General features: G+C 45.4%; 1 protein-coding gene across 1 annotated transcript in view; it reads left to right on the top strand.

Moving 5' to 3' along the window:
- The window catches only part of DOCK5 (dedicator of cytokinesis 5), a 107,054-nt gene extending 83,854 nt beyond the window's left edge, over positions 1-23,200 (top strand). The window contains exons 42-52 of the mRNA XM_040414874.1: positions 6,630-6,711; positions 6,819-6,903; positions 7,625-7,711; positions 9,109-9,285; positions 19,090-19,173; positions 19,304-19,441; positions 19,525-19,667; positions 20,126-20,279; positions 20,852-20,999; positions 21,995-22,107; positions 22,202-23,200. Of these exons, the coding sequence (XP_040270808.1) occupies positions 6,630-6,711; positions 6,819-6,903; positions 7,625-7,711; positions 9,109-9,285; positions 19,090-19,173; positions 19,304-19,441; positions 19,525-19,667; positions 20,126-20,279; positions 20,852-20,999; positions 21,995-22,107; positions 22,202-22,297 (1,307 nt within the window). The 3' untranslated portion in view covers positions 22,298-23,200. The remainder of the gene's footprint in view (positions 1-6,629; positions 6,712-6,818; positions 6,904-7,624; positions 7,712-9,108; positions 9,286-19,089; positions 19,174-19,303; positions 19,442-19,524; positions 19,668-20,125; positions 20,280-20,851; positions 21,000-21,994; positions 22,108-22,201) is intronic.
- The last annotated feature ends 307 nt before the right edge of the window (positions 23,201-23,507 follow it).

The raw sequence follows: 23,507 nt of genomic DNA, 5'->3' as shown, positions 1-23,507 counted from the left end.
TCCTCAACCTGCCTCCGTCCTTTTCTGCTCCCTCACAGCGAGAAGTACCACATGCTGTGGGCTCAGCTCCACTTTTCAGCGAGGTCAAGCTACTAGAGGACAGTCGGCAGCTACTGCCCAGCAGGGGCGGGCTGGGCCGGGGGGCAGGGAGGCAATTGCCCCCCAGGCCGCCCTAAATAAACGGCCGCTGGGCCGCCCGTCTTAAAAAAAAAAAAATTTTTTTTTTTTATTCTTCAGGGCCGCACCGCCGATCATCACCACAGGCGGCGCGGCCCTGGGTGTCATTGCGGCCGTGCTGTGTGCTGTGGGGAAGGGGAGGGAGAGGCGTGTCCCTCCCCTGTTCTTCTGATAGGCCGCAGGCACTAATGCCTGCAGCCTATCAGAGGCCGGCTCAGGCAGCGCAATGACGTCATTATCATTGCGACGCCTGAGCCGGGCAGCACACAGCGCGGGACACAGGCTGGAAGAGGCTGCATCGCTGCTGATGGAGGTAAGTATTAGTGTGGGTTTTTTTTTTCTTCTTTGCGGGGATCTGGCATTATAGGGGGGATCTGGCACTATGGGGGGGGGGAATCTGGCACTATGGGGGGGGGGGGGATCTGGCACTATGGGGGGATCTGGCATTATAGGGGGGATCTGGCACTATGGGGGGGGAATCTGGCACTATGGGAGGGCTTGCACTATAGGGGGGCTTGCACTATAGGGGGGGCTTGCACTATAGGGGGGGCTGGCACTATGGGGGGGATTTGGCACTATGGGGGGGATCTGGCACTTTGGGGGAGCTAGCACTATGCGGGGGCACTATAGGGGTAGCTGGCACTATGGGGGGGCTGACACTATGGGGGGCTTGGCACTATGGGGGAGGAGCTGGCACTATGAGGGGGCTTGCACTATAGGGGGAGCTGGCACTATGGGGGAGGAGCTGGCACTATGGGGGAGCTTGCACTATAGGGCGAGCTGGCACTATGGGGGAAGAGCTGGCACTATGGGGGGGCTTGCACTATAGGGGGAGCTGGCACTATGGGGGGATTTGGCACTATGGGGGGGGAATCTGGCACTTTGGGGGGGCACTATAGGCGGAGCTGGCACTATGGGGGGGCTGGCACTATGGGGGGGCTGGCACTATAGGGGGGGCTGGCACTATGGGGGAGGAGCTGGCACTATGGGGGGGCTTGCACTATAGGGGGAGCTAGCACTATGGGGGGGCTGGCACTATGGGGGGGCTGGCACTATGGGGGAATTGGCACTATGGGGGAATTGGCACTATAAGGGGGCTGGCACTATGGGGGGGCTGGCACTGGGCTGGCACTATGGGGGGGCTGGCACTATAAGGGGGCTGGCACTATAAGGGGGCTGGCACTATAAGGGGGCTGGCACTATAAGGGGGCTGGCACTATGGGGGAACTGGCACTATAAGGGGGATGGCACTATGGGGGGGGAGCTGGCACTATGGGGGGAGCTGGCACTATGGGGGGAGCTGGCACTATGAGGGGAGCTGGCACTATTGGAGGAGCTGGCACTATGGGGGCATTTCTTGCTGGTACATTATGGGGGGGGCACCATGGGGGAGAGGAGCACTATGGGGGTATCTGGGGGCTCTAAAGGTGCTTTTTTTAAAAAATTATTGGCACATTCTGGGGGGCACTATAGGGGAGAGCAGCACTATGGGGCATCTGGTGTTACTATAGGGGCATTATTTGGGGGCACTATGGGGAAGTGGGGGCTCTAAAGGGGCCTTTTGTATTGGAACATTATGGGGGGCACTATGGCATTTGGTAGCACTAAGGGGGCATTTTTTACTGGCACATTATGGCAGGCACTATAGGGGAGAGCGGCACTATGGGACATTATTTGGGGGCACTATGGGGGAGTGGAGCACTATTGGGGCATATGGTGGCACTAAGAAGGGGGATTTTTTTTACTGGCACATTGTGAGGGAGAGGAGCACTATAGGGGCATCTGCTGGGGGCACTAAGGGGCATTTTTTTACTGGCATATTATGGGGGACACTATGGGGAAGGGGGAGAGGAGCAGTATGAGTGCATTTACTGGGGCACTATATAGGGGTATTTTATACTGGCATACATTATGGGGACATTAGCTCAACTGCGGGCACTAAGCGGGGGTATTTCATGTACTGTCATATTATAGGGAAAATTAGTACTACTAGGGGGTATTATGGGGAGCTTTACTACTACTGGGGGGCTATGAGGAACATGATTACTAGGGCACTATAGGGGCATTATTACTACTAAGTGTGCTCTGGCAGAGAATTATTTCTATTGGTGGGATTTTGGGGGGCACTGTTACTTTGGGGGCACCCTGGCATAGTATCAGCTCAGCACAATTATTTTTGGGGGACATTATCTTTATACTATTAGTGTCTGGGCGCAGTTATTTTTTAGAGCACTGTGTGCCAATAATTGTTTAAGGGGGCGCTATCTGTGTGGAAGTAGTATTTCCAGGGGGACTGTTTCTGCAGTATAGTATTGGGGGTGGCAGGAAACTAATGTCTGTTTCTCAATCTCTGCAGAGACGGGAGATGGCAGAAAAATCATCATGGCGGTCTGGTCTGAATGGAGAGATGAGGAAAGAGAACGTCTACAACAAAGGTGACATCACTGGATGTAAGAGGTATGGGGCGCTATGTAGGAGAGGAGATGCTTTGGCTCATCCCCCTGCCATTTGCAGAAGGAGGATTCAGAGCTGGGTGAGGACGGCCAAAGGGGGCAGCAGGCCACGGGCGGGTGGCAGATGGTGGGGGGGGGAACCACAAGCCTTGAGCAGGATCTGGGGAGGGAGGAGAGCGGAGGAGCGTCCTGGCTGTAGCTTGTTGTATAAGCAGGCAGTGCAGCCAGGACAGACCCCCCCTCTCCGTATGATGTGTAGACAGGCCTCAACTATAGAATGTCAGCTGTACAGTGTGTGTTGGGAGTGGCCTATTATATGTAGGAGGGGCTTTTAATAATGGGCGGGGCTAAAAATGGGCCACTTGACTGGATTTGCCCCCCAGGACTAAAGCTGCCAGCCCTCCCCTGCTGCCCAGCCAAGATGTGGAGGAGACATCCACCGCTTCATCCGTTGAGGAGGACATCAGTGACGTGCAGATGCTACTCGATGATGATGAAGCCGATTGCACTTGGGAGCCGGGTGCAGAAGGGACTTCATCATCATCAGGAGAAGAGGGTGGCAGCTTGCCCATGAGGCAGCAGCTAAGCCAGCAAGCCTACCTGCCCGGGAAGCAAGTTTTTTGTGAAGCCGCCGGAGGAGGTCAACATGGCCATATGTAGAATATGTGGGCAGAAGATGAAGCGTGGTCAGGGTGCCAATGTTGGCACCACGGCCCTGTGTCAACATATGCAGCGTCACCATAAAGTGGCCTGGGAGAACCGTGGCTCCGATGTGGTGGTCCAGCCTGCTGTAGCGACCGCTGCATCACCCAGTGGCACGCACCCGGTTTCAGCCAGTCAAGGCTCCACCACCTCAGCCGAAGGGAGCTGTCTGTCATTCCCTTCTTCTGCTGGTCCAGGTGCTCCTACTCCTCGTCAGTCATTCCATCAGCAAACGATCACCGAAGTGATTGCCAAGAGACAACAGTATGTGTGCACTCATCCAACGGTGCAGAAGCTGAATGTGCTCCTGGCCAAGTTGCTGGTGCTGCAGTCCCTCCCTTTCCAAGTGGTGGACTCTGCACCTTTCAGAGCCGAGGTGGAGAGTCCCAAGTCGCCATTTCTTTGCGAAAAAAGGCAGTACCAACCCTGCACAAATATATAGAACATAAGGTGGGCCAGTCCTTGAGCCTTTCGGTGTCTGCCAAAGTGCACGGCAGTGCAGACGTGTGGAGCTGTAACTACGTTCAGGGACAATACATGTCCTTTACAGCCCACTGGGTGAATGTGGTTCCTGCACAGCCACACCAGCAACTTGGCCAGGTCACGCCGCTTCCGTCTCCACGTTGTCACGCCGTTGGTCCTGCGAAATTGTCCGCCTCTACCTCCTCATCCTCTACCATGTCCTCAGCCTCCACTGCAGGGACAACTCACAGTGCCCCTCAAGCATACCACATGTGCAGGGCATGGCGGTGTCACGCTGTTCTGCACCTCGTTTTCCTGGGCGAACGGAGTCACACAGGGGAGGAACTTCTCCGTGTGATTCATCGAGAAATCTAATCCTGGCTTTCTCCGCGACAAATGAAAATCGGAACAATAGTGACCGACAACGGGAAGAACATGGTGCCGGCGCTGCGTCAAGGAGGGCTGAGCCATGCGCCCTGCATGGCAGACGTGTTCAATCTGGTTGTCAAGCGGTTCCTGAAGTCTTCCACCCATCTGCAAGACATCCTAAAAATGGCCAGGAAACTTTGCATGCACTTCAGCCATTCGTACACCGCTAAGCACACCCTCCTTGAGCTGCAGCGGCAAAACGGCATCCCCCAACATAGGCTGATATGCAACGTTTCCAGCCGTTGGAATTCCACCCTCCATATGTTGGACCGACTATACGAACAGAGAAAGGCCATAAACGATAAATGTGTAACTTCGATGTCATCCAGTGGCAGCTCATACGTGACACCTGCCGTTTGCTCTGGCCCTTTGATGACGCCACGTTATTTGTCAGTCGCCAGGACTACGGGATAAACAACATCATTCCACTGCTTCATGTCCTGGAACAGATGCTGGTAACAATGGCTGGTCAGGGGACTGGAGACGTGGCACCTAGATCTCATGGCCACATGAGCCCTGTGGGGGCTGAACTGGAAGAGGAGGAGGAGGACATTGGAGCACAGGCAATGTGTAGAGAAATTGGTGGTTTTTCTACTCGGGTGACAGGAGAGGAGAAGCAGGAGCAGACAGAGGAGCTACAGGGTGTTGAGGACGAGACAGAGGACCCGGACACACCGTGGCAGTATGCAGTGGAGATGGAGGCAGGGAGTCCCTCCGAGTCATATGTAGTCAGTTGGCCTATCTGCGCCAGCGTTCATCCGCTCGCAGGTCTGACCGGGGGGCCCTCTGCGCTCACGTTCCACTGCCATGGCTGCTGGGGAGGGTTGGGGTGGCAGGAGCAGTACCAGCTCCATCAGCAGCAACTTAAGTCTACAGTCGCTGATGAGCAGCTTTCTTCACCCACCTAGTGAAGAAACTACTCACCAGCAGCAGGTAGACCTGGAGCAGGACCTGAACCAGCAGGTGGTGGCATACTTGGACAGCACCCTGCCAACCCACAGAGTTTGCCCTGGAAAAGCTGTCCTGCCCGGCCAGTAGTGTGGCATCAGAGCGGGTGTTTAGTGCGGCGGGGGCCATAGTTACCCTAAGGAGAACTTGTCTGTCCACACAAAATGTGGAGAGACTGACCTTTGTCAAGATGAATCAGGCTTGGATCAGCCAGGATTTCCACCCACCAATGCCTGATGCATCAGACTAGATCATCCATGGTGCTGCACCACTTTAACAAAAGAGACTGGTGTCTTCTGACTACTTGCCTCATCTACTACTCTGTTGCTTCCACCCGCCTGATGCCAGACATCTGATGCCAAGTGCTCCTTCTTTCAGCCACCTTCATTAGCGGGTACTGGAATTGCCACCCACCGCCCCACTCTGTTACCGGGTCACTTTGTGGTCTCCTGATGCTGCTGCCACCTGCACACTATGTCACCTTTCCACTCTGTGGACTTCTCATGCTGTTCCCACCCTCCACACTTCATGACTGGTCCACTATTTTGCCTTTCGGCCTGGCTGACATCATAATTTATTTCACCCTTCTTCTGATCTGTCAGAAGGAAGGAAAAATGAGACGCACAATGGATCCTGTCTGTGTAGCAGCTGTAAGGCCTATATGGTCCCATCAGAATTGGCTTGTGATTTGGTAGCCAAAAGCAAGAGTGGGTACTAGTGTTGAGCGAACTTGTGTTTTAAGTTTGGCGTCTAAAGTTTGGGTTTGGGTTATCAAAGAATTGCGTTATGGTTTCCGCTACTATGGATCATAACGGAATTTAGAAACCATAATGTGATTCATCGATAACCTGAACCCAAACTTTAGATGCCGAACTTAAAGCACAAGTTCGCTTAACACTAGTGGGTACAAAACACAGAAGACATGCAAATAGTCCATTCACGTGTCATCTCTGTTTTGGAGCTACTCCTGGTTTTTTTTTTGGCATTAGCAATACTGATGGATTACTGACCAAATGCTGACCGAGTGAAGGTGGATGCTCAACAGACAGGATTTGGGGTTATTGTTCTGACGGATCAGAGGAAGGGCAAAATAATCAGTGACGTCAACACAAACTTACTGCTGACACTCTCTCCACTCTGTCGGGGGGCTCTACTTGTATAAGCGTTTAATAGAACAGGTTCTGTAGACATCTATGTGGAATCCGCTGATGACGGTGTAAAAGGAGTGCGCTTCTTCTTGGCGCTAACATCGACCTGTAAGGCTGAGTTCATACTTGAGTTATTTGGTCAGTTTTGGCCCTGTAACTGCCCATTTTTGGCACATCAATGGAAAGTAGGAAGAATACTTTTACTTTTCATAATACATTTCTGACTGCCTGCATCTGCCACAAGGGGGAGCTTAAGAGCTTACTGTGGACAGATTGGATTCTGCTATATTTCCTTAAATAAGTACTACAGATGTGAGGTGCTTCAGTGTGAAGCCATTACTGAACCTTCCTCCACGATATAAGGACAAGCTGGTGCCTGAACAGATTCTTAGGTAGGCAGTGGTCCCTTATTATCCTGGGCACATGGTGCCATCATTCTGCATGGATGTAGTGTATGACCGCCGCCCTGGTAATATGTCTCTTCGTTCTTCACCTGCAGTTATTATCGCTTCAACGAGGTGCACAGTTTTTCCTACTCTAGGCCATTCCGAAGAGGAGAGAAAGATCCTGACAATGAATTTGCTGTAAGCATGTTGATGTCTTCACACATACATGTAATGCAGATGTAGCAGAGCTGAATTTGTTAATCCATGATTAATGTAAAAAATAAAAATCAGACACCATACAGTACATGAAAATCTCATTCTAACAAAGCTAGAACCAGCCCTGTACTGGAGGCAGCAGGACCTGACACTCCCAACGTGATCATGTGACATCACTGTCAGGTCCTTCTGCCTCCAGTGCAGAGCGAGTGCTCCCTCTCATGCAAGTGTTGAGGTTTGTATTTTTTTTATTATTTTAACCCCTGAAATTGCACTTTTTACACAGTGTACCCGTTTTTTTTAACGGCCCATAGATGGCTGCATTCCTGGCTAAAAGGGCGTTAAAAACGAGCCTATTGATTTCATTGGAGACCATCTGGCTGTGAAAACTGCCGAAATAGAACTTGCCCTATTTTCTGACGGCTGTGAATAGCCCCATAGACTTTAATTGGTTCTGTAAACAGCAGTGTGAATGTTCCCTGAGAGCCGCACCCTCACATGGCATCCACAGCCCCATAACAACAACCATCTGGAGTGACCCCATTGACCGTGCCAACCAGAAAAGCCTCATCTATTACGAGTGCCCCATGACTAGCCTTTGTGGGAGACCCCCTTAGTAGGTAGTATCAGGGGAGACGCCTCTGAGAGGTCATTATACTCCACCGACACTAGATTCACCCAGGTCTCCGCCTCTACCCTGTAGACCATGTGGATCGAGAGGACGACGTTCACGACGGCCTACAAGCTGCCCGGCATCCTGAAGTGGTTTGAAGTAAAGCACCTACAGACGGTAAGGGGAATGATGTTTTTGCCATCCTGTAGTATGTTTTGTATGTACTATCTTCGTGCCTTTAGGTTGGTTCTATAAAATGAAGCCCACTTTAACCACATATTGGGGAACTGGCGTTTTCCAGTCCTCAGGATGGTCCTTCAGTATTGGATCAGTGACCCCGCTCTGGGCATCCCCCACTGATCAGCTGTCTGAAGGAGCCATGGTGCTTGTGCGTCCTCTTCATTGTTTCCAGTGCTCCATCTATCTGCCCGTCTTCTACTTAAAGGGGTTGTCCGGCCTAGGTGCCAACAATCCCAGTGGTTGGAAGGTGTGTCCTATTAAAAAAAAAAAAAAAAACTATCTGCAGTCCTGCTGCCTCATTCCCACTTCCGAACCTGCCCAGATGGAAAGTGGCTTAGTCCAGTAACCTCTGCAGCCAATCGCTGGCCTCAGCAGAGAGATTAGTACAGCCGCTGCTGATGTGTTCAGACTGGATACAACCGTGTCTACTCTTAAAGGGGTTTTCAGATGGATAGGTCATCAGTATCTGATCAGTGGGGGTCTGACACCCGGGACCCCCGCCGATCAGCTGTTTGAGAAGACACTAGCCGTAATGCTGTGGCCTTCTCACAGCTTTCTCTAGGACGTGAGAGTGCAGAACTTGTACGACCTGCCTACCTGACTTACCTGCCTAGGTTACAGCTCCTCCATCCCCATTCACTTCAGTAGGGCGGCTCTGTCCTATTCACTTGATGTAAACACCCCTACCCCCGCCGATCTGATAATGATGACCTAACCGGAAGATAGATCATCAGTCTAAAAAAGCGGACAACCCCTTTAACTGGTAATAAGAATGTGGTCATCAGTAGCACAAGGCTGCCATTCTCCTTTTTGTCCACCAGGTGTCACTCACTTCCACATGTTTTTACACTTGCCAGTAATGCTTTTACATCCTTCTACCCTAGTGGACACAGCAGAACTGGACGTTGATGGGGGCTGTATACCTAATGGTCTAGAAATATCTAGATAATTGTTTCAACACATTCATAACATGGCATCAGTGGAGAGTCAGAAAGCTCCGAGGTCTTCTCCCTAGGCTAAGAATCAGCCTCCCATCAGTCCTGCAGTGCTGCCTAACACATGGTCCTTCCTCTAGGACTACCAGGAAATGTCCATAAAATCCTGGTGAAGTGTATTTCAAACCTGTCAGATTTGTCTGAGATTAGACTGAAATTTCTGCCTTTCCCCCCCCCCCCGGAAACAACACCACTCTTACCCACAGGCAGCGCCTGGTATTGCACACTCGATGAGTCTGAGCTGCAATATCACAGGCAGCCTACCTACAGGAGTGGCGCTGTTTCTCAGTATAGTCGATGTTAGCTATAATGGTGACTAACGTTCCTTTGTTCCCGCAGGAAGAGATCAGTCCGTTACAGAATGCTATTGAGACCATGGAGCTGACCAACGAGAAGATAAGTCACCAGGTCCAGCAGCACCGGGCAGACCCCAGCCTGGCCCTGCACCCGCTCTCTATGCTGCTGAATGGTATTGTGGACCCTGCCGTCATGGGAGGATTCTCTAACTATGAGAAGGTGGTTATTAGTATCTAAGGCAGTGGGGGTCCGGGACATTCAAAGACTGTACAGGGGCGAGAGCGCGGTCTCAAAACTAATCGCCAGGGTCCGTGAGGTCGTCCTCGTCGAACATCAAGTGATGTGATATCCTAGTGATTTGTCATGAGATGTGAGCACCCCTTTAACCGGTTACAGGCTGCGCACTGTACATTTTTGGGGGACGGTCGAGAACCCTAAGGCCCACTCCATGTGCAATGTAGGGCATGGATTCTATCCCTCTGGTCTCATCTGGACACACTGCGGGGGGCCGCCTGGTTCTTATACACAGTGCTTAGAGAGGTATTCCGGATATAGAAAGTTCTTATACACAGTGCTTAGAGAGGTATTCCGGATATAGAAAGTTCTTATACACAGTGCTTAGAGAGGTATTCCGGATATAGACAGTTCTTATACACAGTGCTTAGAGAGGTATTCCGGCTGTAGAGAGTTCTTATACACAGTGCTTAGAGAGGTATTCCGGCTATAGACAGTTCTTATACACAGTGCTTAGAGAGGTATTCCGGCTATAGACAGTTCTTATACACAGTGCTTAGAGAGGTATTCCGGCTGTAGAAAGTTCTTATACACAGTGCTTAGAGAGGTATTCCGGCTGTAGAGAGTTCTTATACACAGTGCTTAGAGAGGTATTCCGGCTGTAGAAAGTTCTTATACACAGTGCTTAGAGAGGTATTCCGGCTATAGACAGTTCTTATACACAGTGCTTAGAGAGGTATTCCGGCTGTAGAAAGTTCTTATACACAGTGCTTAGAGAGGTATTCCGGCTGTAGAGAGTTCTTATACACAGTGCTTAGAGAGGTATTCCGGCTGTAGAAAGTTCTTATACACAGTGCTTAGAGAGGTATTCCGGCTGTAGAAGGTTCTTATACACAGTGCTTAGAGAGGTATTCCGGATATAGAAGGTTCTTATACACAGTGCTTAGAGAGGTATTCCGGCTGTAGAAAGTTCTTATGCACAGTGCTTAGAGAGGTATTCCGGCTATAGAAAGTTCTTATACACAGTGCTTAGAGAGGTATTCCGGCTGTAGAAAGTTCTTACACACAGTGCTTAGAGAGGTATTCCGGTTATAGACAGTTCTTATACACAGTGCTTAGAGAGGTATTCCGGCTATAGAAAGTTCTTATACACAGTGCTTAGAGAGGTATTCCGGATGTAGAGAGTTCTTATACACAGTGCTTAGAGAGGTATTCCGGATATAGAAGGTTCTTATACACAGTGCTTAGAGAGGTATTCCGGATATAGACAGTTCTTATACACAGTGCTTAGAGAGGTATTCCGGCTGTAGAAAGTTCTTATACACAGTGCTTAGAGAGGTATTCTGGCTGTAGAAAGTTCTTATACACAGTGCTTAGAGAGGTATTCCGGATATAGACAGTTCTTATACACAGTGCTTAGAGAGGTATTCCGGCTGTAGAGAGTTCTTATACACAGTGCTTAGAGAGGTATTCCGGTTATAGACAGTTCTTATACACAGTGCTTAGAGAGGTATTCTGGATATAGACAGTTCTTATACACAGTGCTTAGAGAGGTATTCCGGCTGTAGAAAGTTCTTATACGCAGTGCTTAGAGAGGTATTCCGGCTGTAGAGAGTTCTTATGCACAGTGCTTAGAGAGGTATTCCGGCTATAGAAAGTTCTTATACACAGTGCTTAGAGAGGTATTCCGGCTGTAGAAAGTTCTTATACACAATGCTTAGAGAGGTATTCCGCCTGTAGAAAGTTCTTATACACAGTGCTTAGAGAGGTATTCCGGCTATAGAAAGTTCTTATACACAGTGCTTAGAGAGTTATTCTGGCTGTAGAGAGTTCTTATACACAGTGCTTAGAGAGGTATTCCGCCTGTAGAAAGTTCTTATACACAGTGCTTAGAGAGGTATTCCGGCTGTAGAGAGTTCTTATACACAGTGCTTAGAGAGGTATTCCGGATATAGAAAGTTCTTATACACAGTGCTTAGAGAGGTATTCCGGATATAGAAAGTTCTTATACACAGTGCTTAGAGAGGTATTCTGGCTGTAGAGAGTTCTTATACACAGTGCTTAGAGAGGTATTCCGCCTGTAGAAAGTTCTTATACACAGTGCTTAGAGAGGTATTCCGGCTGTAGAGAGTTCTTATACACAGTGCTTAGAGAGGTATTCCGGATATAGAAGGTTCTTATACACAGTGCTTAGAGAGGTATTCCGGATATAGAAAGTTCTTATACACAGTGCTTAGAGAGGTATTCCGGATATAGAAGGTTCTTATACACAGTGCTTAGAGAGTTATTCCGGTTATAGAAAGTTCTTATACACAGTGCTTAGAGAGGTATTCCGTTATAGAGAGTTCTTATACACAGTGCTTAGAGAGGTATTCCGGTTATAGAGAGTTCTTATACACAGTGCTTAGAGAGGTATTCCGGATATAGAAGGTTCTTATACACAGTGCTTAGAGAGGTATTCCGGATATAGAAAGTTCTTATACACAATGCTTAGAGAGGTATTCCGGATATAGAAAGTTCTTATACACAATGCTTAGAGAGGTATTCCGGCTATAGACAGTTCTTATACACAGTGCTTAGAGAGGTATTCCGGTTATAGAAAGTTCTTATACACAGTGCTTAGAGAGGTATTCCGGCTGTAGAAAGTTCTTATCCACAGTGCTTAGAGAGGTATTCTGGCTGTAGAAAGTTCTTATACACAGTGCTTAGAGAGGTATTCCGGCTGTAGAAGGTTCTTATACACAGTGCTTAGAGAGGTATTCCGGCTATAGAAAGTTCTTATACACAGTGCTTAGAGAGGTATTCCGGCTGTAGAAAGTTCTTATACACAATGCTTAGAGAGGTATTCCGCCTGTAGAAAGTTCTTATACACAGTGCTTAGAGAGGTATTCCGGCTATAGAAAGTTCTTATACACAGTGCTTAGAGAGGTATTCTGGCTGTAGAGAGTTCTTATACACAGTGCTTAGAGAGGTATTCCGGCTGTAGAGAGTTCTTATACACAGTGCTTAGAGAAGTATTCCGGCTGTAGAGAGTTCTTATACACAGTGCTTAGAGAGGTATTCCGGATATAGACAGTTCTTATACACAGTGCTTAGAGAGGTATTCCGGCTGTAGAGAGTTCTTATACACAGTGCTTAGAGAGGTATTCCGGTTATAGACAGTTCTTATACACAGTGCTTAGAGAGGTATTCCGGTTATAGACAGTTCTTATACACAGTGCTTAGAGAGGTATTCCGGATATAGAAAGTTCTTATACGCAGTGCTTAGAGAGGTATTCCGGATATAGAAAGTTCTTATACACAGTGCTTAGAGAGGTATTCCGGATATAGAAGGTTCTTATACACAGTGCTTAGAGAGGTATTCCGGATATAGAAAGTTCTTATACACAGTGCTTAGAGAGTTATTCCGGTTATAGAAAGTTCTTATACACAGTGCTTAGAGAGGTATTCCGGTTATAGAGAGTTCTTATACACAGTGCTTAGAGAGGTATTCCGGATATAGAAGGTTCTTATACACAGTGCTTAGAGAGGTATTCCGGATATAGAAAGTTCTTATACACAGTGCTTAGAGAGGTATTCCGGATATAGAAAGTTCTTATACACATTGCTTAGAGAGGTATTCCGGCTGTAGAGAGTTCTTATACACAGTGCTTAGAGAGGTATTCCGGCTGTAGAAAGTTCTTATACACAGTGCTTAGAGAGGTATTCCGGATATAGAAAGTTCTTATACACAGTGCTTAGAGAGGTATTCCGGCTATAGACAGTTCTTATACACAGTGCTTAGAGAGGTATTCCGGCTGTAGAAAGTTCTTATACACAGTGCTTAGAGAGGTATTCCGGATATAGAAAGTTCTTATACACAGTGCTTAGAGAGGTATTCCGGCTGTAGAGAGTTCTTATACACAGTGCTTAGAGAGGTATTCCGGCTGTAGAAAGTTCTTATACACAGTGCTTAGAGAGGTATTCCGGATATAGAAAGTTCTTATACACAGTGCTTAGAGAGGTATTCCGGCTGTAGAAAGTTCTTATACACAGTGCTTAGAGAGGTATTCCGGATATAGAAAGTTCTTATACACAGTGCTTAGAGAGGTATTCCGGCTGTAGAAAGTTCTTATACACAGTGCTTAGAGAGGTATTCCGGCTGTAGAAAGTTCTTATACACAGTGCTTAGAGAGGTATTCTGGCTGTAGAAAGTTCTTATACACAGTTCTTAGAGAGGTATTCCGGATATAGAAAGTTCTTATACACAGTGCTTAGAGAGGTATTCCGGCTATAGAAAGTTCTTATACACAGTGCTTAGAGAGGTATTCCGGTTATAGAAAGTTCTTATACACAGTGCTTAGAGAGGTATTCCGGCTGTAGAGAGTTCTTATACACAGTGCTTAGAGAGGTATTCCGGCTGTAGAAAGTTCTTATACACAGTGCTTAGAGAGGTATTCCGGTTATAGACAGTTCTTATACACAGTGCTTAGAGAGGTATTCCGGATATAGAAGGTTCTTATACACAGTGCTTAGAGAGGTATTCCGGCTGTAGAAAGTTCTTATACACAGTGCTTAGAGAGGTATTCCGGTTATAGACAGTTCTTATACACAGTGCTTAGAGAGGTATTCCGGATATAGAAAGTTCTTACACACAGTGCTTAGAGAGGTATTCCGGATATAGAAAGTTCTTACACACAGTGCTTAGAGAGGTATTCCGGCTGTAGAAAGTTCTTATACACAGTGCTTAGAGAGGTATTCCGGATATAGAAAGTTCTTATACACAGTGCTTAGAGAGTTATTCCGGTTATAGAAAGTTCTTATACACAGTTCTTAGAGAGGTATTCCGGATATAGAAAGTTCTTATACACAGTGCTTAGAGAGGTATTCCGGCTATAGAAAGTTCTTATACACAGTGCTTAGAGAGGTATTCCGGATATAGAAAGTTCTTATACACAGTGCTTAGAGAGGTATTCCGGCTGTAGAAAGTTCTTATACACAGTGCTTAGAGAGGTATTCCGGCTGTAGAAAGTTCTTATACACAGTGCTTAGAGAGGTATTCCGGCTGTAGAAAGTTCTTATACACAGTGCTTAGAGAGGTATTCCGGATATAGAAAGTTCTTATACACAGTGCTTAGAGAGGTATTCCGGATATAGAAAGTTCTTATACACAGTGCTTAGAGAGGTATTCCGGATATAGAAAGTTCTTATACACAGTGCTTGGAGAGGTATTCCGGATATAGAGAGTTCTTATACACAGTGCTTAGAGAGGTATTCCGGCTGTAGAAAGTTCTTATACACAGTGCTTAGAGAGGTATTCCGGCTGTAGAAAGTTCTTATACACAATGCTTAGAGAGGTATTCCGGCTGTAGAGAGTTCTTATACACAGTGCTTAGAGAGGTATTCCGGATATAGAAAGTTCTTATACACATTGCTTAGAGAGGTATTCCGGATATAGAAAGTTCTTATACACAGTGCTTAGAGAGGTATTCCGGCTGTGGAAAGTTCTTATACACAGTGCTTAGAGAGGTATTCCGGATATAGAAAGTTCTTATACGCAGTGCTTAGAGAGGTATTCCGGCTATAGAAAGTTCTTATACACAGTGCTTAGAGAGGTATTCCGGATATAGAAAGTTCTTATACGCAGTGCTTAGAGAGGTATTCCGGATATAGAAAGTTCTTATACGCAGTGCTTAGAGAGGTATTCCGGATATAGACAGTTCTTATACACAGTGCTTAGAGAGGTATTCCGGATATAGAAAGTTCTTATACGCAGTGCTTAGAGAGGTATTCCGGCTGTAGAAAGTTCTTATACACAGTGCTTAGAGAGGTATTCCGGATATAGAAAGTTCTTATACACATTGCTTAGAGAGGTATTCCGGATATAGAAAGTTCTTACACACAGTGCTTAGAGAGGTATTCCGGATATAGAAAGTTCTTATACACAGTGCTTAGAGAGTTATTCCGGATATAGAAAGTTCTTATACACAGTGCTTAGAGAGGTATTCCGGTTATAGAAAGTTCTTATACACAGTGCTTAGAGAGGTATTCCGGCTATAGAAAGTTCTTATACACAGTGCTTAGAGAGGTATTCCGGATATAGAAAGTTCTTATACACAGTGCTTAGAGAGGTATTCCGGCTGTAGAAAGTTCTTATACACAGTGCTTAGAGAGGTATTCCGGATATAGAAAGTTCTTATACACAGTGCTTAGAGAGGTATTCCGGCTATAGAAAGTTCTTATACACAGTGCTTAGAGAGGTATTCCGGATATAGACAGTTCTTATACACAGTGCTTAGAGAGGTATTCCGGATATAGAAAGTTCTTATACACAGTGCTTAGAGAGGTATTCCGGCTATAGAAAGTTCTTATACACAGTGCTTAGAGAGGTATTCCGGATATAGAAAGTTCTTATACACAGTGCTTAGAGAGGTATTCCGGCTGTAGAAAGTTCTTATACACAGTGCTTAGAGAGGTATTCCGGATATAGAAAGTTCTTATACACAGTGCTTAGAGAGGTATTCCGGCTGTAGAAAGTTCTTATACACAGTGCTTAGAGAGGTATTCCGGATATAGAAAGTTCTTATACACAGTGCTTAGAGAGGTATTCCGGCTGTAGAAAGTTCTTATACACAGTGCTTAGAGAGGTATTCCGGATATAGAAAGTTCTTATACACAGTGCTTAGAGAGGTATTCCGGTTATAGAGAGTTCTTATACACAGTGCTTAGAGAGGTATTCCGGATATAGACAGTTCTTATACACAGTGCTTAGAGAGGTATTCCGGCTGTAGAAAGTTCTTATACACAGTGCTTAGAGAGTTATTCCGGATATAGAAAGTTCTTATGCACAGTGCTTAGAGAGGTATTCCGGATATAGAAAGTTCTTATACACAGTGCTTAGAGAGGTATTCCGGCTGTAGAAAGTTCTTATACACAGTGCTTAGAGAGTTATTCCGGCTATAGAAAGTTCTTATACACAGTGCTTAGAGAGGTATTCCGGCTATAGAAAGTTCTTATACACAGTGCTTAGAGAGGTATTCCGGATATAGAAAGTTCTTATACACAGTGCTTAGAGAGGTATTCCGGCTGTAGAAAGTTCTTATACACAGTGCTTAGAGAGGTATTCCGGATATAGAAAGTTCTTATACACAGTGCTTAGAGAGGTATTCCGGTTATAGAGAGTTCTTATACACAGTGCTTAGAGAGGTATTCCGGATATAGACAGTTCTTATACACAGTGCTTAGAGAGGTATTCCGGCTGTAGAAAGTTCTTATACACAGTGCTTAGAGAGTTATTCCGGATATAGAAAGTTCTTATGCACAGTGCTTAGAGAGGTATTCCGGATATAGAAAGTTCTTATACACAGTGCTTAGAGAGGTATTCCGGCTGTAGAAAGTTCTTATACACAGTGCTTAGAGAGTTATTCCGGCTATAGAAAGTTCTTATACACAGTGCTTAGAGAGGTATTCCGGCTATAGAAAGTTCTTATACACAGTGCTTAGAGAGGTATTCCGGATATAGAAAGTTCTTATACACAGTGCTTAGAGAGGTATTCCGGCTGTAGAAAGTTCTTATACACAGTGCTTAGAGAGGTATTCCGGATATAGAAAGTTCTTATACACAGTGCTTAGAGAGGTATTCCGGCTATAGAAAGTTCTTATACACAGTGCTTAGAGAGGTATTCCGGATATAGACAGTTCTTATACACAGTGCTTAGAGAGGTATTCCGGATATAGAAAGTTCTTATACACAGTGCTTAGAGAGTTATTCCGGATATAGAAAGTTCTTATGCACAGTGCTTAGAGAGGTATTCCGGATATAGAAAGTTCTTATGCACAGTGCTTAGAGAGGTATTCCGGCTATAGAAAGTTCTTATACACAGTGCTTAGAGAGGTATTCCGGATATAGAAAGTTCTTATACACAGTGCTTAGAGAGGTATTCCGGCTGTAGAAAGTTCTTATACACAGTGCTTAGAGAGGTATTCCGGATATAGAAAGTTCTTATACACAGTGCTTAGAGAGGTATTCCGGCTATAGAAAGTTCTTATACACAGTGCTTAGAGAGGTATTCCGGATATAGACAGTTCTTATACACAGTGCTTAGAGAGGTATTCCGGATATAGACAGTTCTTATACACAGTGCTTAGAGAGGTATTCCGGATATAGAAAGTTCTTATACACAGTGCTTAGAGAGGTATTCCGGCTGTAGAGAGTTCTTATACACAGTGCTTAGAGAGGTATTCCGGCTGTAGAGAGTTCTTATACACAGTGCTTAGAGAGGTATTCCGGCTGTAGAAAGTTCTTATACACAGTGCTTAGAGAGGTATTCCGGTTATAGAAAGTTCTTATACACAGTGCTTAGAGAGGTATTCCGGCTGTAGAGAGTTCTTATACACAGTGCTTAGAGAGGTATTCCGGCTGTAGAAAGTTCTTATACACAGTGCTTAGAGAGGTATTCCGGCTGTAGAAAGTTCTTATACACAGTGCTTAGAGAGGTATTCCGGCTGTAGAAAGTTCTTATACACAGTGCTTAGAGAGGTATTCCGGTTGTAGAAAGTTCTTATACACAGTGCTTAGAGAGGTATTCCGGCTGTAGAAAGTTCTTATACACAGTGCTTAGAGAGGTATTCCGGCTGTAGAAAGTTCTTATACACAGTGCTTAGAGAGGTATTCCGGCTGTAGAAAGTTCTTATACACAGTGCTTAGAGAGGTATTCCGGCTGTAGAAAGTTCTTATACACAGTGCTTAGAGAGGTATTCCCTATCCACAGGATGGGATCAGGGATCAGATTGGTAGGGGTCCTACATCTGGGACACTCCATGAAAATGAGAATGTGGGCCCCATACCCTGTAGAGCCCCCCTGAACAGAGAGACTGGTCGGAAATGCACGCTGACAGTCCTTTCATTTCTATGGAATTTCCGGGAGTGCCGAGCACAGCGCTTTAATGAGTGAGGTGTATAGAATGGAGGCTGCCGGCCTGCCGCTGCCCCTGGTGTTGATGGGACTGATCAGCAGATGGCTCGGACTCCGGTACTAGGAGGCTCCTACTCCGCAAAAATCACATCACTGGCCGTTAAACTCCCCCATGCAAAATGGCAGCTAAACTGTGTCTGGTCCCCAACCGATAAATAGTATTATATTATAGATATAATCTACATAAAATGTAATGTCATTTCGCATCTATTGCATTTCTTACGTTGTAGTGATCCCAAACTACAGCCTGCATTATACTCCAGAGCTGCATTCACAATTCTGCTGGTTTGTATTTGAAACCATCCACAATCTTCATTTCAAATTTCTCTGAAATCTATTGCTTGGTCACAGGAAATGAAATTATGAGCCAGGGAGATTTAAAGGGGTCCTCTCACTTCAGCCAATGGCATTCATCATGTAGAGAAAGTTAATACAAGGCACTTACTGAATCCAGCCAGCAAAGGAAGCAATATGGACAATCATAATACATTAGTAAGTGCCTTGTATTAACTTTCTCTACGTGATAGATCCCATTTGCTGAAGTGAGACGACCCCTTTAAGCTCTGAAGCCTGTAGAATTGTGAAGACCACTCTGGGGTGAAAAATTGGCTCAGGGTTCAATGTAATGTATTCACAAACCTTTTTACATAAAGCATTGCACAGAAGTCAAAGGTAAGTCAGCATGTTCTTCTCCTGAATGTCTGGAAATCTACAGATTGAAGGTGTCGGGGTATCATCAGGGGTCAAGTATGCTCCTTTCGATTGGCCTTCTAAGTCCTCCTCTGTCGGTTCTTTGTAAATCCTTACCGATTACATCTCTCTGTATTCTTCATAGGCTTTCTTTACTGAGCGCTACCTTCAAGAACATCTTGGAGACCAGGACAAGATTGAGCTCCTCAAACAGTTGATTGCTCTGCAGGTAGTGTAGAGAGGAGACGACGCTTCACATCTTCGTCAGTGCTTAGTCCACTTGCTTTCTTCAATCATTTTGGTGATTTCATGGGGTCATTCAGCCGCCTTCTATTCTTGTCTCCACCGTCTGCTTCTAGATGCCTCTTCTGGCTCAAGGAATCCGCATTCATGGAGAGAAGCTGACCGAGAACCTACGGCCACTTCATGAAAGACTTGTCTCCTGTTTCCAGGATCTGAGAGGGAAAGTGGAAAAACTGTATGGGACAATCACTCTGGTAAGAGATCAGTAGGTTGCGGAAAGTTGGAGAACATCAGAATGGATTTTGTGATGACACAACCATTCCTTGCTCTACTTTAGCCTGTCAGTTTGACAGATAGGAAGCTAAGTCGTTCCGGATCTGTGGTTGTCCCGTATATCACATCTGCCACTCTAAGAAGGTTGTCCACTGTGTCGTCTTCTTCTTCTTCGGGAAGTGGTAGCTCCAGACCGGCCTCGGAAGGGTATGTGGACCATCTGCTTTTTTCAACTGGGTAAACCACTTCTTTTTAGATAAGATTCCCTCTAAAGGAGAGACCTCCCATTCCATTTGTTAATGTAGTCAACCACTTTTAACCCTTCTCTAGCTCTCCTATATCTCTTTTTTCCCTCCAAAATAAAAGCCCATATTATAGAGATTTGTAGAGGGACAATGTTGCATTTGGATCACAGTTTTGTTTTCTTCTCACTTTTTATACACTGCAGCTTGACATTGAGTCCTTAGTTTATTGCTAACCATTTCTCTCGCTTTATTATTCTCAGTTGTATTCCATTTATTGTATACCCAACTGTTATAGGATTGTTTTGTGATGCATTATACCTGTGTAACTTTTCTGATCTCAGGGAAGAACTTCTTGGGTTTTATATTATCGATTACCAGGTTGATGTCTCCATATTTTATTAATTCTCCTTTTCTCTGAAGGTCACTCCCGGAACCTGTACCTCCTCGTCGAGGATCCCTCATCTCCCGCCATGATGAACATAATGACCGAGAGGAAGGTGACATCAGAATGATGAAACTGAAGCAGAACATCAGCCAATCTCAAACCATCACAGAGCGTCCTGGGGAACAGGAGGTGAGCAGCGACTGGGTTGTGTGTGACAATAGAGATAATGGCATGGATGTGACTATGACCATAACATTTGCTATGGGTGCAACGACTCAGGCCACAGGGGTGTGCGCAAGTATGGGTGGCTGGATGGGTGTAGTAGGCATTGTACTCATGGTTATAAAGCTCCCTGGGCCAGCATGCAGTGAAGGGAAGGGCGCATCAGTTCTTCCCTTAGGAGAGCACTCTGCCGTTCTTGGGATCCTCCTGCCTGATGACTGTTGAGTGTTAGGGTTGCTCCCAGCACATAGAGAGATGGCTGTAACCTCAGGGTAGGGAGTTACCTGCTCTGACAAAATACCTTGCAGTCCTCCTTGCGGTCGCTGACCTTTGCTGCTTTCAGTAAGTCTATTCCTGGTTGATTCTTTGAGATGCACAGGAAGATTCCCATGACCCTGCTCTATGTTGTCTTTTGGCGGCATACAGGACAGAAGCTCCTTCTAGACTAACTAGAAAAAGTTACGCCTTTAGATAATGGGTTGGGACAGTGGAAGGAGGATAGACATGTCCTCTATTTTATCTACTCTGTTATGGTTCAGATGTATTCCCAGAGCCTGCCCACCAAGACGCGACCGAAGAGCCTTCAGCTTTCAGATGGCCGTCTCACCCTCCACACCAGCTCAACAAATCAAGGAATAACAACTCTTGCTCCTTCTCCGATCACTCCTAAAACGCCAAGAACCCATAGTAAGTAGAGTCAAGTCACACTTTATAGGTTATTTAAAGGGGCTGTCTCACTTCAGCAAGTGGCATTTATCATGTAGAGAAGTTAATACAAGGCAGTTACTACTGTATTGTGATTATCCATATCGCCTCCTTTGCTGGCTGGATTCATTTTCCCATCACATTATACACTGCTCATTTCCATGGTTACGACCACCCTGCGATCCAGCAGCGGTGGTCGTGCTTCCACACTATAGAAAAAAGTGCTGGACTATTGCATGGTTGTGGTCACCAGCCAGCAAAGGAGGCAATATGGACAATCACAATAAATTAGTAAGTGGCTTGTATTAACTTTCTCTACATTATAAATGCCATTTGCTGAAGTGAGAGGGCCCCTATAGGTGCTGTTTGAGGCACACACTGTGTAATTTATATATTTTTTTGTGATAAGAAAAAAACTTTTTTCACTCTTTTATTTTTTATTTTTTATTTTTTTTATTCTAAGTGGCTAAGAGTATAGGAAGCCCATGTTTCCTTCCTACGTCCCCAGGGTCACCTGTACAGGGGGTTCCCCAGTTCTTTATTTTGTCACCAGGCGTCTCCTTCGATCTTGCTTTTACTCTTGACCCCATCGATAAAAGGGTTAAATGGCTGGCCTTTGAGGTTCTGGCCATTAGAGCAGGAGATTGACTGTCACAAAATGGGTCTGCATCAAAAGCAAAAAAAAGTCTCTCTAGTGCCCTTATAGATGGCTACCTATAGTGAATGTGTATGAGCTTACAGGGTAACCACCTATAGGTGACACTAGAGATGTCTTCCTCCTGGAGGAAATCTAATTTGCATACCTTTTCCCAGAATGAATTACCCTAAAGACTTTCTACTATCTGGAGTTCCACAAGGAGAATTAGTACCTTGTATGATAAAGTAAGCGCCTGTATCTCTAAGGGTTTTCCTCCCCTTTTCCCCATCATGTTTACATCTCCTCTGCACAAGTCATATATTGTCCATTACTTGTATAGGTTTCCCTTCACTTTCTACACATGGTCATGAAACATTACAAATGATTGGGTCACCTCCTCCACCACCTCCCAAAAGCAGATCCAATGAGGGAAGCCAACGACTTTCCACAGAGGTAAGTGATATTACACATTCCAGGACAAGCGTATATTTCTATAGCATCAATTCTCTACAGGCATTTATATTGTACATTTTCTGATGTTCTCCAGATACCTCCACCATTGCCAAAAAGAGAAGATGCCAAGCCACCAACACCACCTCCAAAGGTTAGGAAGTCAAGTGTGATCCATGAACCTGTATTGTGATGGGTCATCAACCCAGAAGACCATCCTACATCTTTGAAGACTTTTATGTATCTTCCAAAATTCAGACCATTCATTAACACTCTGATGCTCCACCTGGTCAGGATATCTTGGCAGACACTCCGTGGATCTTGAACGAACAGTATGGGGCATAGTCTTATGGAGCAATAGCTGGTCTATTGAGTGTACACTCAAGTAACTAAGCTAAATGAAGATTTTATTCTATACAGAGAAGACTGATCATACATGTGGAGGGAAGTCTTCTCCATATGGAGGCTCTTCCTTGGTGAGAATCGTCAGGAAGACGTCTGTGTTAATAATGTAATCACACTTTGTACATATGGGACTCAATATTATTGTAAGAACAAAGCCTCAAACCAATTTTATCTCATTCTTGTGTTTCCTTTATGTTTTCGGACCTCCCTCTGGGGGAATTTTACTGCAGAAGAACATAAACCTCACGTCTATAATTCTGTAAGATATAGAAATATCAGATTTATTTATTCTCTAGAACATCAGGGAATCTGCCATGAAATCCACCTAACTCCTCTAGATCACCTGGGGTTCTGCCATAAACCCTCCACTTCTCTAGGCCACCAGAGAAACTGTCATAAACCCCTGAGTTTCTCTAGACCACCATGGAAGCTAGTCAGTAACCTCCTTAATTCTCTAGGCCATCAGGAAATTTGTCAATAACCCCCTCCATTTCTCTAGACCACCAGGGAAGCTGTCATTAACACCTCCACTCTTCTTGACTACCAAGGATAAGAGCATACGTGCTATATCATAAACCAACAAAAAAAGAAGCTGTTAGCCCCCGTCTAGTTTCCTAGACCACTGGAGAAATGCATCCCCAATTCAATATAAATTGGGGTGCTGTATAAAATGTGAATAAATGTTAATAAAAACAGAATACAATAATTTGCTAATGTCATAGACCCATGTTTTATTCACAATAGATCATATCAGATGTTGAAAGGGAGACATTTTACCATTTCATGGAAAAAATTTACTCATTTACAACTTGATGGCAGCAACGCATCTCAAAAAATAATAAAAATCAGTATTACCAGTCAGTGAAAAACTTCTTCGAAAAATTTGTTTCAGAAATTTTTTCCTAAACGTAAAAATTGTGAAGACTTTGAATATTCCAACATCTACAGTACATAATATCAGAACATTCAGCAAATCTGGAAATATCCATGTGCAAAAG

This window comes from Bufo bufo, chromosome 1 (assembly GCF_905171765.1).
Source record: "Bufo bufo chromosome 1, aBufBuf1.1, whole genome shotgun sequence".
Classification (NCBI taxonomy): domain Eukaryota; kingdom Metazoa; phylum Chordata; class Amphibia; order Anura; family Bufonidae; genus Bufo; species Bufo bufo.
This window is presented reverse-complemented; position numbering and strand designations above follow the sequence as displayed.